This window comes from Ictalurus punctatus, chromosome 16, assembly GCF_001660625.3.
Source record: "Ictalurus punctatus breed USDA103 chromosome 16, Coco_2.0, whole genome shotgun sequence".
NCBI classification, from domain to species: domain Eukaryota; kingdom Metazoa; phylum Chordata; class Actinopteri; order Siluriformes; family Ictaluridae; genus Ictalurus; species Ictalurus punctatus.
Window position 1 is genome coordinate 23561925 of NC_030431.2, and position 18867 is coordinate 23580791.

The following is an 18867-nucleotide window of genomic DNA, read 5'->3' on the forward strand; positions in this document are numbered from 1 at the left end:
AAAAGATCATAAGGTTAAACAATAACAAATATTCACAGCCTTCTTTGCTCATATTTACCAAAGGTGCCAATATTAGTGGAGGGCACTGTAATTTGGGTCACTGGCTTTTTTTTATTATTTTTTTTGCTACTGCGTATTTGCAACTTGTCAGTGCATTGTATTGTGTACATTCATTTCCAAGTATTGCTTTTGTTTCATAGCATTTTGAAAATCGCTACATAAATTAGCTAGATGATCCAGCATTTAATTATTCCTTTGTGTTTTTAGTCTTGCTATTCATTATCATAAGTATTTCCACAGCTTATTTTCCCACATAACTAGCTATCTGTTCCAGCCAGATGAAATGATAAACACTGAGCTTACTGATCTTTTTCATGTTTATAGATCCTTGTTAAATGTACTTGGTGTGTTTAAAGGATTCAGTTGTAAAAGCTGAGCTGAAAGTCCCAGAATGCAATGCAGGTATTGCTAGTTGAGTTGAGTTACGGCTCAACAAGAGAGTCGGCTTGGCTAGTTAGCAATCTATGAGATGGTGAGTGTGACGGATAGACTAAAGAGCCGCTGCATCGCTCTCATTAAGTAAAGATGAAGTGAAGGCTAAATTACACTGCACCACTATGAGTGGCAAGTGGAAACGTCAATTAAAGATGTTTTAAAAAAAGGTCAACTCAGGTGCCATTATAAAATCTTGGACACCACTGAAGACCACATGTTCTTTATAAACATTACTACGCACGTCGTTCAAGGAGGATTACTTTGTGTAATTCCCTGAAATCCACTCTTGATTTAATTGAATCATAAAACTGAATTACTTCTAAGTCCTGAGAAATACATCATATAGATCGCCTAAAGAAATAAAAATCTTAATAAACTCAAAAGTGGAATTAAGTTGATTTATGGCGACCTGGCAACCCTGCTCTGACTGACTGACGCATTCCACTAACGCTTTATACTGTATTTAAGACTAAACCGAGTTGTAATTTAAAGCACTTGTCACAAAAACATGCTTATAAACTTCAGTCTGTTTCTGTTGTTGTTTTGCTACTGTTTATTTTAATTGCTGTAACTTTAACAGGCCTAAACTACACTTTTGCGTCTCATCATGGCGTCGAAATTCCCCTCACGACTGCCATATTTTTTAAAATTATTATTTTATTTTATCTTTCTGAGCTCTAACTCACTGTCTGAGTTTTTGCTCGTTTATTACTTGGATAAAATATATTATTTTGACATTATTAGCCTACTACAGCTCGTTTTCTCGCCCCTGTGTCTTTTGCGTACAAACTGGACAGTCGGCGTTTGAACCGAGTAGGCGGCCATTTTGCCTGCGCGCGAAAGAAAGACCGCACGAGTAGCCATAGCGCAGCCTTGTGGTCGCGAGCATAGGTATGAAAACGGAAATACCAAATATGGTCACAGCGCCGCCATCTTGAAGGGGGAAAGAAAAGAATTTCTCAAAAATGCTACCACAATGTGCTGCATTTTGTTACAAAACTAGTCAACACCTCCAGACAAGACAACATGTAATCGCTTTTAATACTCGAATGCATTGACAATAAGGGTGTTAACATTTTGAACATCACGAGAGTTATAGGTTCGTCAGAGTCACACCCGTGTCTCTCCATAAACTTGGCCGCTTCCAATATGGCGGACGCTTTGACGTATCACAGTCTATTTATCTATTTATTTATTGATTGATTTATTTTTAAAAAAATAAATAAATAAAAATAAAATTATATATATATATATATATATATATATATATATATATATATATATATATATATATATATATATATATTGTCTCTGTGTTTCTTTAATTTATTGAAAAGTTGGTTACATTCCATCTAAATCAATTAGCTCATCTAATTACAATCACCGGATTAAAAACCCGAAAGCGAACGTTTTGTTACTATGGCGACGATATATTAACGCTTCTGCTGAACACCCGAGCACCATCACTACACTTAAACAACAAAAAACAGTTTAGCAAACTTTTTCAAGTTTTCGGTTTCTTTATTTATTTTCTTTTGTTTTTTTTGTTTGTATGGTTGAGTTTATTTTACAGATTATTATTATTATTATTATTATTATTATTATGCATAAGAACAATTCCTTTGACCTTTTTCCACTTTTACTTCTCAAAAATAAACAAATACAAAACATTTTCCTGTAAACACCTTTAAGTGTCAAACTGTCACTCAGAGTAACTGTCAGGAAAAAGTTACAAATTAATCTCTGTGGCATATTTCTAGAAATATTACTTTATGCTTGTTTGTTTTGAAAACCCTTTTGGGAGACATCATCTGCACTGCAGCGACGCCGAGTGGCCGAAGATGGTAACAACAGCGCTGCTATTGCCACGAACAGAAAACAAACAAACAAAAGTGAAATAGTTTTAAATTTCCCAGTAAAATCCTTCACATGACGTTTTTAGGATATGGATGAAAATCCCCATTTTTCAGCAAAAATACTTTATATTTAATTACTACACTGATGTAAGAGTGATGATGATGATCAGAAATAACATGCAGAATTACACACAGAGTAAGTTTTAAACTTGTGCTTAGTTGTATTGCCATATGTAAATCTCTCCAGTCAGAACTTCAAATATTGATCGTAAGTGTTTTGCAACAAAGACTGCAGCATTTAGGAAAACCTTTCACCATTTTCCAGCGACGTTCGATGTGATATTAATCTAGAGAAATACTGAGTAGAAGTAGTTGAGATGCTGCAAATGTTGGCAGACTTGCTCGGAGTTAAGACAGAGACTAGATTTGGCTAGCTAGAGATCTATGAGATGAGAGTGTTAGCCAGACTAAAGCACCGCTGCATCACTCTATTTAGGTAGAAATTAAGTGTGTGTATATATTATGTATACATTACAGTGCCCTCCACTAATATTGGCACCCTTGGTAAATATGAGCAAAGAAGGGTGTGAAAAATGGTCTTTATTGTTTAACCTTTTGATCTTTTGTTAAAAAAAAAAACAACACCACAAAAATACTCTGCTCTCATGGACATCAAACAGTTGCAAACAGAACACAGGTTTATTAAAAAAACAAAACAAAACAAAACAAAAAAGCAACCCAACTTTGTTAAATATATCTGTGCAACAATTATTGGCACGCTTTTAGTCAATACTTTGCGCTGCCTCCCTTTGCTAAGACAACAGCTCTGAATTTTCTCCTATAATGCCTGATGAGGTTGGAGAATCTCTCCAGATCCTTCAGCTTTCGAGGTCCATGCTGGTGGACTCTCCTCTTCAGTTCACTCCACAGGTTTTCTATGGGGTTCAAGTCAGGGGACGGGGATGGCCATTCCTAGTGGGGACTTTCTGACCCCAAGACACATCTAACCTCTGCAGTTCTCCAGCTGTGATCCTTGGAGATTTTTTGTCCACTCGAACCGTCCTCTTCACAGTGTGTTGAGGCGATATAGACACGCGTCCAATTCCAGGTCGATTCATAACATTTCCAGTCGACTGGAACTTCTTAATTATTGCCCTGATGGCGGAAATGGGCGTTTTCGATGCTTGTGCTATTTTCTTATAGCCACGCCCCATTTTGTGAAGATCAACAACCTTTTGCCGCACATCACAGCTATATTCCTTGATCTTACCTATTGTTATGGATGACTAAGGGAATTTGGCCTATGTCTGCCCTCATATTTACACCCCTGTGAAACAGGAAGTCATGATTGAACCATTTCCTAAGTTGTAATTTAAACCATTAAAAACTTGCTTGGTCTGTGTTTTTGTGCAGGCATTAAACAGAGAGTGAGACAGGAAGGAGGCGCTACAGTTAGAGTCACGTTTATTTACAGCAGAATCCTGACCGGATGAAGGGGAGCAGGTTAAAGGAGATGAAAACGTTTAGGTACAGCGCGTCAGGATCCATGTCACTACACAGTTCTTAATTTATTTATTTTTTTTTAAATCCACTTTTATACAGAATCCTTTTGGCTGTAACGCAAATGTGCCAACGGAGCCCAGCGCCCTCTGCTGGCAGGGAGTGAAGAGGGATGGAGGGGGGTGAGGTGAAGTATAAAATAAAACACTCAGAAAAATACAAATAAGGGGATAAACCAAAACAAAAAAATAAAATAAAGAAAAAAAAAAAAACATTTGAAAATGTTCATTGTTCCTTCAATGACTTCAGAGCTTCAAGTCCATAAGGGGGACTGACAGCGGATCAGGAAAGGGATTGTGGGTAAGCAGACGTCTTGTGGTGCTCCAGATGTGCCATGGTCAGGAAAATAATCTGCCTGGCGTATACGAGGTCCCGGTCAGAGATAAAGGGCCCCGAGGCGTCCGAACCCTCCGAGGATCTCTGCAGCTCGAGCGCTTGTGTTTATGTTGTTGTGCAATCGTACTTTCGTTCGTTGAAACCCTGCGTGTGCGCGAGTGTCGCAGTGCTGCCGTGGGCTTCCTGAACGACGACACACTGTACACTTCACATGCGAGGCCAGACAACTCACAGATTTAGAAATAATGAAATAGGTAACAAATAGGGAAGAAGAGGGGGAAGAAAAAAAAAAAAGAAAAAGAAAAAAAAGGAGGGAAACTCAAGAAGACCTCAACAGACAAACTGCACATACACACCACTCTCACTCACACACATGCACACAATTCCAGTCCCATGGGCTGAACGAATAACTGTCAGGAAAATACTAAAATAAAAGGAGAATGTAAGTTAGAACACAAGTCACCAGGTTATGAACCAGTTCTCACTTTTCCAACATGTTCTGATCCTTAACACGCAAATTATTATTATCTTGGGTTCTTATTCCTTCTTAATGACAACCGTAATCAGCGCCGAGCCCGTCGACTGTAAGAGCACCATTCTGAACCAGACTAAACAGAGGTAATCATACATTCAGTTCAGTCACACACACACACACACACACACACAGCGTTCTGAAGCCCCTCTTGAAGCCGTGCCACCCTCCAGTCCCTCCTGCAGCTTAAAGGAATAGTTTGGTGAAGTTACTTCTGAAACCATGAATCCGGTGTAGCGTCGTATTAGAAGTAACGAACGCCACACAGGGCCGTACTGTGACCGGAAAATAATCCACCCTGGGTGGTGGGATCTGTTAAATGATCAGCACGTCATCCTTTCCGAACCGTTTATACTCGCAGATGTTACAGAACATCTACAAGAAACGGTCGTTCCCGTTCTCTCACGTTATAGCAGCTATAAACATCCATTCCCTAAACCAGCTTCACTTTCCAAGTTAATGAGACAAAACAACAAAGAAAGAAAGAAAGAAAGAAAGAAAAAAAAATAAAGCCGCTTGTAATCTTAAAAGAGAAACCCGAACGCACAAAAGTCCTCGGTCTTGAAGACTTACTGATCGTTACGAAGCGCCGACACTGGAGACTCCTTTCATAAACGTCACACAGACATCTCTAGTGCCACTGGCAAAAATGACGAATCGGCACACTACGAGGATGTTAAAAAAACAAACGAACAAAAAAACCCAACTTCGTAGCAAATAAACAAGCCACAGATATGACGCAAAACTTTTTTTGTTTTGTTTTGTTTAATTGTTGAACATTCTGGCTTCGGTAAAACAGAATTCAAACAAGTTTAATGAAATTATTTTCATTAAATGGCATTTTATCCCCCCCCGATCAAGTAGAGGGAAAAACAATTATGGAAATCACCTTATAAATTTGCATTTCTAAAACTAATACCAGCACTGAAGTCTAAAAACGCAAATGAGTCTGCAGTTAAAACGGAGTCTTGAAACGTATAATAAAGTCGACTGCCTGAAGAAGAAGAAGGAAATTTCCACACTCGGTTATGATCTGGAGTTCCACGTCAGGTAAAGGACCAGGGGCAGACCTCGGCAGTCAACACACAGGGGTACGATGAAATTTGGGACACTTTTCTCATTCCATCGATAGAAACTAGGTTTGGTGGCGATAAGGACTCGATGACAAACAGTCCAGATCTCAATCCCATTTAAAATGTATGGTACAATAATAATAATAATAATAATAATAATAATAATAATAATAAGTCTATGACCAAGCTGATCAGTCAAACGCTATTCTAGAAAGCTGGAACCAGCTTGATGGAGAATATTGTTTTCACTGGTGAAGTCCATGCCACAAAGAAAGAAGAAGGAGAAAAAAAGCCAGAGGAAGAGCAACCGAGTACTAATCGTGTTCTGTTGTTGATTCCATAATTTTTAGATTTAAAATCTAATACAGACATGACATTTTTAAGACTTTAGTGCTGGTATTAGCTTGAGAAATGCAAATTATAAGCTGATTTCCACAACTGTTTTTCCTCTACTTGATTTAGAAAAAATAAATAAATTCATTCAATTCGTCCGGGGTACGTTTTACGAAGCCAGATGGTCCAGCTATTAAAATAAAAATGCTTGTGCGTCATATCTGTGATTTGTTTATTTGCCCAGAAGTAAACAAAATCTCGGTGAACATCCTCTAAGTGTGGTGTTGATTCCAACATTTTTACAAGGGGTGGTATACAGAAAACGTGTCAACAATAAGTATGCGCTTTTATTTATTAAATAATAATGTTTTGGTTGGGGGGGAAAAAAAAAAAAAAAAATAATCTATTTAGACTTGCTTTCACAGCTATTAGTCCGTTTACTGAATTCAAAATCGGCACGAAATGCGATACTGATGTTTTATTTAGTTTGTTCGCACGCAATTAAGTGAACCAGCAACGGCAGCGTAGTGTATGCAAAAATAAGAAAAGGTGTACGTTTCTGTAACCGGTCAGAATCACGGTGACGAGAAACGCGGAAGAACTTGAGCGTGCGGTGCGGGGAGAATTCACAAAAACATCGATCTGAGCACGCCGGACACCGACGCGCACGCGATCTGTTAGGAAATGATTCTATTAAACGGTTTGTGTATCGCCTCCAGGGTTTCTTTTCTCTTTAGGTTCAGTCGAAACATCTCCAGACGGCATCGCCTAGCGTTTCCGTAAGCGCCCTAGAGACGGGCCTCGTCGAGATGATCGCCGAGATGGTCTAGGAAGCGGACTAAAGAAGAAGAAGAAAGGTGGGGGTGGGGGGGAGAGAACGGGACGGGACAAAAAAAAAACAAAAAACAAAAAAACAACAAAAAAAACAAAACAAAACACACCACCAGGGTTCGATTCGAATGGACTACAGAGTGCATCCATAGATTACACGTGAATACAAGTGAAGGAGCGGTTACTATAGAAACGATAACGTGTTCAAACGAGTGCATTAATGCTGTTCGCCCTGTTGTGTTGAAACTGGACCTGCTGACGTATTAATCGCTCGTCGAGATTTTACGGGTGAATTCATCAGCGCTGAGGTCTAACGCAGACCAGGACACGCTGAAACACAACAAAAACCGTGCGAACGTCAGGCCTCGGGTAACACGTCCACGGAGCGAGAGATCGACCACGTTTCACCAAACTACCCCTTTAAACGAGGGAACACGGCCATAAAAAGTGTATATGGTGCGACTTTTAGAGTCTTTTTTAAAGGGGGGGGGGGCATTTCCCATCAACCCCTGACAGCAAATCCACCGAAAAAGCAACAAAGGGAAAAGCACAAAAAAAACCTCACTCGCACACACACACTTCGTATTTGATCACACAGACACACACACACTTGCACCCCGACATGATAACCCTAATACATGTGTACACACATTTATATACATAGAGGGGGCGTGGCCTTCCCGACGGTAAAGGGCACACTCCGTTTCATAACGCGTCGTTTCTGTATATGCCAAGAATAAAATCTTTCTAAATAAAATACACGTATTTGTTAAGGGGAAAGGGGAGGGGCTTATAAGAGAGAGAAAGAGAGAGAGAGAGAGAGAGAGAGAGAGAGAGAGAGAGAGAGAGAAGCAGGGAAGCGTCTGTGGCCTTGTGTATGTGTGTGTATGTGTGTGTATATGAGTGTGTGTGCATGTATAAGTGTGTGCGTGTGTGTTGGTCCCCTCAGGGTCATCACTATCCTAAGCTGAGACTGTCTCAGTCTGATCCATGGTTCCAAAAAAAAAACAAAAAAAAAAAAAACCACCACCTGTCTGCAAATCCATAATGACGCCGATTATTTAAAAAAAAAAAAAAAAAAAAAAAATTCATGTGGAGCTCAACGAGCACGGGTTGTGTCCCGTAAAGACGAGTCTAGTAAGGAGTGGTCTCTCAGTCCAACAGGGACCAATGGGGGAGATATAGGAGAGAGAGAGAGAGAGAGAGAGAGAGAGAGAGAGAGAGAGAGAGAGAGACACTCACACAGAGACACAGAGAGAGAGAGAGAGACAGACACACAGAGAGAGAGAGAGACAGAGACAAAGAGAGAGAGAGACACACACACACACACAGAGAGAGAGAGAGAGAGAGAGAGAGAGAGAGACAGATAGAGAGGTAAAGAAACAGAAGAGGTAAAAAAGAGAAGGTGAGTGAATGTGCTGAGCAGAATCCATCTGGCAGTGAAGTCAAGCTGCTCTCCATCTGATCGACGAATACGGAGGTGAGAAGACGAGTGCGACTCCCCCTCTCGCGTGCTCCTGCTCTCCCTCTCCATGTGTGTGTTGGGGATGAGTCGAGTTGAATGCTGTCCATCTTGCTCATGGCCATCATACTTCCATGAACCGGGAGCTGCTGGACTTGGTGTGGAAAGGCTCGGACCACATGCGCCGCAGATCTCCCTGCAAACGTGCACGGCAGGGCAAAACGGTCAGATATTCCCCCTATCCTTGTGGAGACATGGTCTCTCTCTCAAACACACACACACACACACACACACACACACACACACACACACACCCCCGCCCCGGACTCTGATACTGCCACTAAACACTATTAAACATGTATAGTCATGTGAAAAAATAAGTACACCCCACTGGCTTGAACATGTTTGGACGAGCAAACATTTGATCATCTTTGAGTGCATCAGCGTTATTAATAGGCAGTTCATCACACCTTCGAATCCATAAAATTAGAATCAGGTTTTGAAGATTGGATGCCGGTGATCAGGACCTGCTTAGGGAGTGCAGGTGGAACCGGTCTTATTTATACCCCTCTGTTATCTAGTGTTCCCTTTGCTACTGAGGTGTGTGGTGTCATCATGCCAAGGTCTAAAGAGTTCTGTAAGGCCTTCGGGAAAAGAGTCATGGATGCCTACGAGCCTGGCAAGGGATTTAAAAAGATCTCCAAGTTATGTGAAATGCAACATTCGGCGGTAAGGAAAATCATCTACAAGTGGTGCAGATTTCAAACGACCGCCAATAAGTCCAAGAGCAGACCGTCTGACTAAATAAAGAAATCTCATAGAACCCCAAAATTTCATCACAGGATCTGCTAGTAACTCTTGGAGCTGTTTCAAAAGATGCAAAGTGCATGCTTGTACAGAGATCGCACGCATTTGACCTGCATGGGTGGTGTGCCACGAAAAAGCCTTTGTAAGACCACAGTTGGCCAACGAGCATATAGGAAAAGACCAGGCCTTTTGGAATAATGTGCTCTGGACAGACGAATCAAAGATAGAGTTGTTTGGCCACAGTAACAGCAGACATGTTTGACTCAGGCCAAAGACAGCTTTTCAGGAGAAGCACCTCATACCACCTGTGAAGCACGGTGGTGGAAACGTCATGGTTTGGGGTTGCTTCGCTGCTTCAGGGACCGGACAGCTTTCATTCATTGATTGCACACGAGCAAATCCACCAAGGAACGGCTCAAGAAGCAGAAACGGAGGGTTCTGGAACGGCCTAGTCAAAGCCCGGATTTGAATCCCGTTGAAATGTTGTACGGGGACTTGAAACGGGCAGAACATACATGCAAGAAAACCCTCAAACATCTTGCTCCTGAAAGAATACTGCATGGAAGAGTGGTCAAAAACTCCAGCTTAACTTTCTGCTTAACGGGGCAATACTAGCTTCTGAGGCCAAGGGCGTACTTACTTTTTCCACAGAAGAATCACATCTATTGAAATTTCTGATGAATAAAGGATTGAAAAAGCTCATTTTCCTTGTGGTTTTGTTCAAGTACATCAACTTCATTATTAACAGGCACCGTTTCAAAGATGATCCAACATTTGCTCGTCCAAATGCGTCAAAAGAAGCCGTATTGCCATGGGGCGTACTTATTTTTTTTTTTCCACATGACCATGACTACATCAAATGGGACGAATACTGAAGAGTGCCTAAGGAATAATGCAGTCTAACTTACCCATAATGTTTACTGTAGATATCCGGCCAAATCTTTACATAAGTCGTATAATCTATTTATTGAAATTGCAGTGATGGCCAATATTTACAAATTTAGCTTCAGCTTCAACCCATGAATCACTTCCAGCTTGTGCATCGCTCTTTGTAACCGTGCCATAATCTAGACCAGTACATCAGTGAAGAACTAAAGTGAGGCAGATATTCACAGAAATTCATTTCTTTGAAATAGATTTCTAGTAGCCTCATTGGTCCAGCGCAACATTAAAGTAGTACACATCGGACATCGAAGATGTTCTGGATGATCCATCATGTTTGGGGAAAGCGGGACGATTATATTATTTATATATATATATATATATATATATATATATATATATATATATATATATATATATATATATATATATATGACTGTATACAGTCGTACCTTCAGGTAGGCCATGGTGAGCAGAGGCAGCAGGGTGAAGGGAACCAGGTAGAGCAGAGCGGGCTGAGCCGCACGGTGAATCCGAGACGCCACGGTCGCAGTCAGCAGACCTGAGAGAGAGAGAGACAGATGCAGAGAGAGAGAGATGCAGAGAGAGAGACAGACAGACAGACAGACAGAGAGAGAGAGAGAGTCAGAGACAGAGAGACAGATACAGAGAGTGAGAGAGAGAAACAGACACAGAGAGAGAGAGAGACAGACAGAGTGAGAGAGAGTCAGATACACACACACACACAGAGAGAGACACAGAGTGAGAGAGAGAGACACAGAGATAGAGAGTCAGATACACAGAGAGAGAGAGAGTCAGATACACAGAGAGAGAGAGAGAGAGAGAGAGAGAGAGAGAGAGAGAGAGAGAGAGAGAGAGAGAGAGAGAGTCAGATACACAGAGAGAGAGAGTCAGATACACAGAGAGAGAGAGAGAGAGAGAGAGAGAGTCAGATACACAGAGAGAGAGAGAGAGAGAGAGAGTAAGATACACAGAGAGAGAGAGAGAGAGAGAGAGAGAGAGAGAGAGAGAGAGAGTCAGATACACAGAGAGAGAGAGAGAGAGAGAGAGAGAGAGAGAGAGAGAGAGAGAGAGTGAGAGAGAGAGAGAGAGAGAGAGAGTCAGATACACAGAGAGAGAGAGAGTCAGATACACAGAGAGAGAGAGTCAGATACACAGAGAGAGAGAGAGAGAGAGTGAGAGAGAGAGAGAGTCAGATACACAGAGAGAGAGAGAGTCAGATACACAGAGAGAGAGAGACAGATACACAGAGAGAGAGAGTCAGATACACACAGAGAGAGAGAGAGAGAGTCAGATACACAGAGAGAGAGTCAGATACACACAGAGAGAGAGACAGATACACAGAGAGAGAGAGACAGATACACAGAGAGAGAGAGTCAGATACACACAGAGAGAGAGAGAGAGAGAGAGTCAGATACACAGAGAGAGAGTCAGATACACACAGAGAGAGAGACAGATACACAGAGAGAGAGAGTCAGATACACACAGAGAGAGAGAGTCAGATACACACACAGAGAGAGAGACAGATACACAGAGAGAGAGAGTCAGATACACACAGAGAGAGAGAGTCAGATACACACAGAGAGAGAGACAGATACACAGAGAGAGAGAGTCAGATACACACAGAGAGAGAGAGTCAGATACACACACAGAGAGAGAGAGAGAGAGTCAGATACACACAGAGAGAGAGAGAGAGAGAGAGAGAGAGAGAGAGAGAGAGAGAGAGTCAGATACACAGAGAGAGAGAGAGAGAGAGAGAGAGAGAGAGAGAGAGACACAGAGATAGAGAGTCAGATACACAGAGAGACACAGAGTGAGAGAGACAGAGTGAGAGAGAGTCAGATACACAGAGAGAGAGAGAGAGAGAGTCAGATACACAGAGAGAGAGAGAGAGAGAGAGAGAGAGAGAGAGTCAGATACACAGAGAGAGAGAGAGAGAGAGAGTCAGATACACAGAGAGAGAGAGAGAGAGAGAGTCAGATACACAGAGAGAGAGAGAGAGAGAGAGAGAGTCAGATACACAGAGAGAGAGAGAGAGAGAGTCAGATACACAGAGAGAGAGAGAGAGAGAGAGAGAGAGTGAGAGAGAGAGAGTCAGATACACAGAGAGAGAGAGAGTCAGATACACAGAGAGAGAGAGTCAGATACACAGAGAGAGAGAGTCAGATACACAGAGAGAGAGACAGATACACAGAGAGAGAGTCAGATACACAGAGAGAGAGAGTCAGATACACACAGAGAGAGAGAGTCAGATACACACAGAGAGAGAGAGTCAGATACACACAGAGAGAGAGAGTCAGATACACACAGAGAGAGAGAGAGAGAGACAGATACACAGAGAGAGAGAGTCAGATACACACAGAGAGAGAGAGAGAGAGACAGATACACAGAGAGAGAGAGTCAGATACACAGAGAGAGAGAGAGAGAGAGACAGATACACAGAGAGAGAGAGTCAGATACACAGAGAGAGAGAGTCAGATACACACAGAGAGAGAGAGAGAGAGAGTCAGATACACAGAGAGAGAGAGAGAGAGAGAGAGAGAGAGAGAGAGAGAGAGTCAGATACACAGAGAGAGAGAGAGAGAGAGAGAGAGAGAGAGTCAGATACACACAGAGAGAGAGAGAGAGAGAGAGAGAGAGAGAGAGAGAGAGAGAGAGAGAGAGAGAGAGTCAGATACACAGAGAGAGAGAGAGAGAGAGAGAGAGAGAGAGAGAGAGAGAGAGAGAGAGAGACAGATACACACACAGAGAGAGAGAGACTCAGTATCATGTCTACGGGGACAGAAGGCAACTCCTAACAGGACGCTATAGGATTAAAGCACATCCCGGTCTGTAGATTTATACAGTCTATAGGATTTAAAACCTCTACACCTTCTATAGGACCGTGTAGCTGAAAGACTCCATGAATTGACTGAATTTGACTCGACTCATTTCTATTTGCTTCGTCATAAAGCAGCTTTACAGAAACCTGCCTTCAGACGCCTAGGGATCGGACAAGGAAGTAAATTCCTGTAATCCAAGTTTATCCTGCACTCATCCCAGCGCACAAAAGGGACAATAAGCTCCTATCAAACGTCCTTTGTTTGCTTCAGACCCAGAAACCACAGAAAGTGTGTCGAGTCTGAAGCACTGACAGAGACTCAGCAAAAGGTTGGGGCACTAACCGAGTGAGCTAGGAGCAAAACAAGTTCGTTAATAAGCAAGCACAAAAATCAAATCAAATCAACATTCTCTGGGCCATTATTGTACACAACCGTCTCTGTTGGTCATTAGTCCCTGTCTGCAGGATTACCATCCTCTATCCAAACCCACATCTCATCTCCTACAGTACACCTGTATCCTCACTCACCCACGAAGTAGCCGATGAGAGTGCAGTGGAAGTAGGAGACGCGCTGCATGCGCCCGGACATGTTGGCGGGGCTCGATGCCTCGCCGCTCGCCTGCTTTTTGTAATTGTCGTATCGCAGCACGAAGCACAGCAGCAGTCCGGGCATGACGATGTCGCCGATGCCCAGCATGGAGAAATGGCTGCCCGTGGAGCTCGGGAACACCAGCTTGCCTGGGAGCGAGAGGCGGGGCACGTCGCGGCCCATGCTGGGGCCCAGGTGCAGCTTACGGGAGATAACGTCCAGCGGGTTATCGGCCGGCTGCGTGGCTACCTTCACCATCACGTTACTGTTGAAGATGTAAGCCGAGAAGAAGACCTGAGGAAGGACGGAGATTCGCACGGTTACACTCGCACGCCGCGCTCAGACACGTACGACAACAAATCGGCATACGGCGTGTTGTTCTTACCCAGAACACATCGTATATGAGCAGACCAGACAGGAGCAGGCAGGACACCTTCAGACTGGGTAATCTCACGAAGGCGATCATCGCCACACACAGACCCATCGCCAGTGCTGCACAGAGAAACACCATCATCATCATCATCATCATCACCACCATCACCGACCACAACACACAGAAAACATACGAGTCGGATCCGTCTCCTAAACCCTGACAGCAGGGCGTGTACACAGAAAGCTGGAAGTGACGTAAAGTAAATTAGAACGACATTACAGGGCGTAGCCATGTCTGAAGGGTTCGGGCACATGTTACTGGAAAGGATTCTGGGTAAAATCGGTCAGTGAAGCGTTTGGCTCTTATAAACGAAAAACAAAACAGAACGTTGAGTTTGAATGGGAATTTTCTCGGACTATACCCAAATTTCCGGATGCTCCGTGCCAACGTAACGTTAAAAACCCCCACATCCACGTGAGCACGGTTACGCCGAATTAGACGCTTGAGGTAGGAGACTTTTCTGCAAACTAGTGCGGCGGCTTCGACGAGACGGAACGCTTCCTTTCGTTTATTTATTTTGCTAAACAAACAAAAATTAAGGGAAAGGTTCTGTTTTTACTGCAGAGCGACTTGTGATGTGGAAAATACGCCACCGCACGACGATAATTACAGTGACGTGAGTGGGGGAAAAAGAAAAAAGAAAAAGATGAAAGTACGAGATGACTGCTTAGCGTCTTACAACGTGAGGCAGGGCTCGTAAGTAAAACAAACAGGGTTTTATCAGCATGTTGTGCACTTTCCAAAATACATCAGACTCTCAGTGAAAGATACACACTCACACACACACACACACACACACAGACCTACCGTCCATGAGGAGCCAGTGTCCTGTGAGCACCCAGATGAGGACGAGCATGACCGAGAGGGAGAAGGAGAGCAACTCAGCTAACGTGAAGCGGCCACAGCAGCCAAATGAAATCCTGCACGTAAATCCCACACACACACACACACACACACACACACACACACACACACACACAGAGTATATACACAGTTACACAAGTAATCCAAACAAACCTGGCTTACAGCTTAGCTAGCAAAACATTGAGGTTAACCGCGAGTTCATTTGGCTACGAGATCATTTGAGGACGAGTTCCTAGGCGATGAGGTGTACTTCTCAGTATTTCCTAATGAGTGCCTGATGAGTGTTCTGAAGGAGTACGCAGCCGTCTCATTCTGCTGATGGATATCGGATATTTTCAATCAGCGTAAACGAACCGATTATTATTATTATTATTATTATTATTATTAATCATCTCTGCAAGTCTGTTACAAGATTAATCAGGACACTGTTGGGTTTCTGTGTGTAGAGTATCATGACTCTGCTGGTGTGAGCAGGGTGATGGGAAAGGGAAGGGGTCTGACCTCTATAACATTGGTACAGAGATGAAACGGACGTTGTTTTTTTTAAAAATAGAGTTAAACACTGTCTACAATCGCCACGATAAAATTATAACGTTTAAACCTGGCAGGTTAGGTTAATAAAAAAATAAAAATAAAAAAAAAAAACTTATGAAAACCTTCAAATTCTTTAAACCCTGAGTCTACTTCACTTTCATATGATCTATTAACCTCTACTGTAGAGTGTGGAATCACAAATAAGAAAAATACTCTTTTTATACCCAATCATCTTACTGACCCGTAACTAATTAACCTCCAGCTGTCTCTTTTTACTAACACTTACTCTTCCAGGCTTTTGTTGCCCCGTCCCAACTTTTTTGAGACTTGTTGTGGCCATCAAATTCAAAATCCCCTTATTTTTTCCTTAAAATGGTACGTCTCCCCAGTTTAATCATTTTCTATGTTCTATTGTGAATAGCATACGGGTTTTATGAGGTTTAACAAATCATTGCGTTCTGGTTTTATTTACATTTTACACAGCGTCCCAACTTTTTTGGAATTGGGGCTGTAACTTTGAACGAGATCCACAAAGCCTGCTAGTAGCCCGTTTCTTCTAGACATATAGGTTTTAACTTAAACTTTAACTTCTCCTCACGGCCGGCTTTTTTTTTTTTTTTTTTTTTTTGTTAAACTGAAGGACCTAGTAGAATCGTTGTTCAACCGATATTTCCTCTAAACGTGGCGTGACTAAAAATGCTGTTTCTATAGCAACCTGCATGGCACACATGAAAATGCTGTTTCTATAGCAAACTGCATGGCATGATTAAAAATGCTGTTTCTATAGCAACCTGCATGGCACACATGAAAATGCTGTTTCTATAGCAAACTGCATGGCATGATTAAAAATGCTGTTTCTATAGCAACCTGCATGGCACACCTGAAAATGCTGTTTCTATAGCAACCTGCATGGCACACCTGAAAATGCTGTTTCTATAGCAACCTGCATGGTATGATTAAAAATGCTGTTTCTATAGCAACCTGCATGGCACACCTGAAAATGGCGTTTCTATAGCAACCTGCATGGCATGATTAAAAATGCTGTTTCTATAGCAACCTGCAGGGCATGATTAAAAATGCTGTTTCTATAGCAACCTGCATGGCATGATTAAAAATGCTGTTTCTATAGCAACCTGCATGGCACACATGAAAATGGCGTTTCTATAGCAACCTGCATGGTATGATTAAAAATGCTGTTTCTATAGCAACCTGCATGGTATGATTAAAAATGCTGTTTCTATAACAACCTGCATGGTACAACTGAAAATGGCGTTTCTATAGCAACCTGCAGGGCATGATTAAAAATGCTGTTTCTATAGCAACCTGCATGGCACACATGAAAATGGCGTTTCTATAGCAACCTGCATGGCATGATTAAAAATGCTGTTTCTATAGCAACCTGCATGGTATGATTAAAAATGCTGTTTCTATAACAACCTGCATGGTACAACTGAAAATGGCGTTTCTATAGCAACCTGCATGGCATGATTAAAAATGCTGTTTCTATAACAACCTGCATGGCACACCTGAAAATGGCGTTTCTATAGCAACCTGCATGGCATGATTAAAAATGCTGTTTCTATAGCAACCTGCATGGCACACCTGAAAATGCCGTTTCTATAGCAACTTTCATGTAGAGTCCGAAAATGCAACCTGTACAGCGAGTCAGAAAATGCCATTTTTCTAGCAACTTGCACAGGAGCTCTGAAAATACAGTCTGTAATACGCTTAACTAAATGACAAGTGAATAAATGAATGCTCAGAGATCATTTCGGCAAAATAGCAGTTTAACTTACTTTTTTTTTTTGTAAACATTTTTTTTTTTTACACCAAATCCACTACACAAACAAAACATTTTGGTGCACGGAAGCCTTAATATGGCAAGCCGTTACACGAGAACCAGCCGCAGAACAGCGAAGTGAAGAAACATCTGGACTGATCTTACTTGTTCTGTGGGGAGCAGGGTCGCGTCAGATACTGGCACATCGGCAACAGCAGGAACGCAAACGCTATAGTAGCCAGAACTGTGTGTGAGAGAGAGAGAGAATGAGAATAAATGGGTAAGTGGCAAAGGGAACTATATACAGGTGTATCTCAAAAAAAATTAATATTGTGTAAAAGTTGTTTTTTTCCCTGTAATTTAATTCAAAAAATGGAACTTTCATACATTCTAGATTCATTACACAAAATGAAATATTTCAAGCCTTTCTTTGTTTTAATCTCGATGATCACAGCTAACAGCTCACGGAAACCAAACATCCGGTATCTCAAAATGTTCCAATGAAGAATTTATAATACAGAAATTTCGACCGGAGAAGATCTGTAATCTGTTAATGAGCTCAAAACACCTGCGAAGGTTTCCTGAGCCTTTAATCTCTCAGTCTGGTTCAGTACACAGACACAATGATGGGGAAGATGAAAGTCAATGTTGCATTTCATTTGGAAATCAAGAGTCTGAGATGCACCTGTGTGTGTGTGTGTGTGTAAATAAAACAAAAGCATTTGAAATAGTTCAACACAACGAATGCTTCAAGCGGCTTCCACAAATTCAACTGAAAACGCAACTTATAATGACTTCTCCAGTCTCAAAATGATTCACCCCCCTGAGTAGAATCCCTCACAGCAGCACAAATATGCAAAACAGGTGTCGTCTCAAGCACACCTGATGCAAAACTAATAAAGGGCTTCATTAGTTGTACTAGGTGTGCTTGAGCTGGAGCACATGAAATACTCGAACTGGCTAGGGGTAGAAAATGTATGAAATACTTGGATGGGGCAGGAGGCCATCAACAAGGAAGCTATCAACGCCTGCAAGCAGACTTCTGAGAAGGCAGGTTGTGAAAAACCCTCGAGTGACTGTAAAAGACCTGCAGCAAGACTTGGTGTAACAGGCACTGAGGTTTCAGTGAGCACAGTAAGGCGCGTACTAAACGCAGAAGGTCTCCATGCCAGAACTCCAAGACGTAAACTACTACTGACCCAAAAGCACAAGAAAAGTCATTCAAAATCATATAAATAACCCACAGACGTTTTGGGATTCTGTTCTGTGGAGCGAACAGATTCTGGGATTCTGTTCTGTGGAACTTTTCGGCACGATGGATCAGCGGTACGTCTGGAGGAAGAAGAATGAAGAAAGAACACTCTGTCCACAGTCGAGCATGGTGGTGGCTCGGTGATGCTCTGCGGCTGCTTTGCATCCTCTGGCACTGGAAACCTGCGGCGTATGGAAGGCGAGATGGATTCATTGGAGTATCAGGAAATCCTAGGAGAAAACATTACGCCGTCTGTGAGGAAGCTGAAGCTTGGGCGTCATCGGACCTCCCAACAGGAAAATGATCCCAAACATACCTCAAATTCCACCAAGGCTTGGTAGCAGAAGAAGTCATGGAAGATTCTACAGGGCCGTCACAGTCACCTGACTTGAACCCAGTAGAAAAT

The 18867-nt window shown here is 42.2% G+C and overlaps 1 protein-coding gene across 1 annotated transcript in view; it reads right to left on the minus strand.

Moving 5' to 3' along the window:
- Positions 1-2936: 2936 nt before the first annotated feature.
- Positions 2937-18867, minus strand: part of sppl3 (signal peptide peptidase 3) — a 38268-nt gene continuing 22337 nt past the window's right edge. The window contains exons 5-10 of the mRNA XM_017489919.3: positions 17375-17453; positions 14839-14951; positions 13984-14090; positions 13538-13892; positions 10620-10729; positions 2937-8674 (exon numbers count right to left, since the gene is read on the minus strand). Of these exons, the coding sequence (XP_017345408.1) occupies positions 8603-8674; positions 10620-10729; positions 13538-13892; positions 13984-14090; positions 14839-14951; positions 17375-17453 (836 nt within the window). The 3' untranslated portion in view covers positions 2937-8602. The remainder of the gene's footprint in view (positions 8675-10619; positions 10730-13537; positions 13893-13983; positions 14091-14838; positions 14952-17374; positions 17454-18867) is intronic.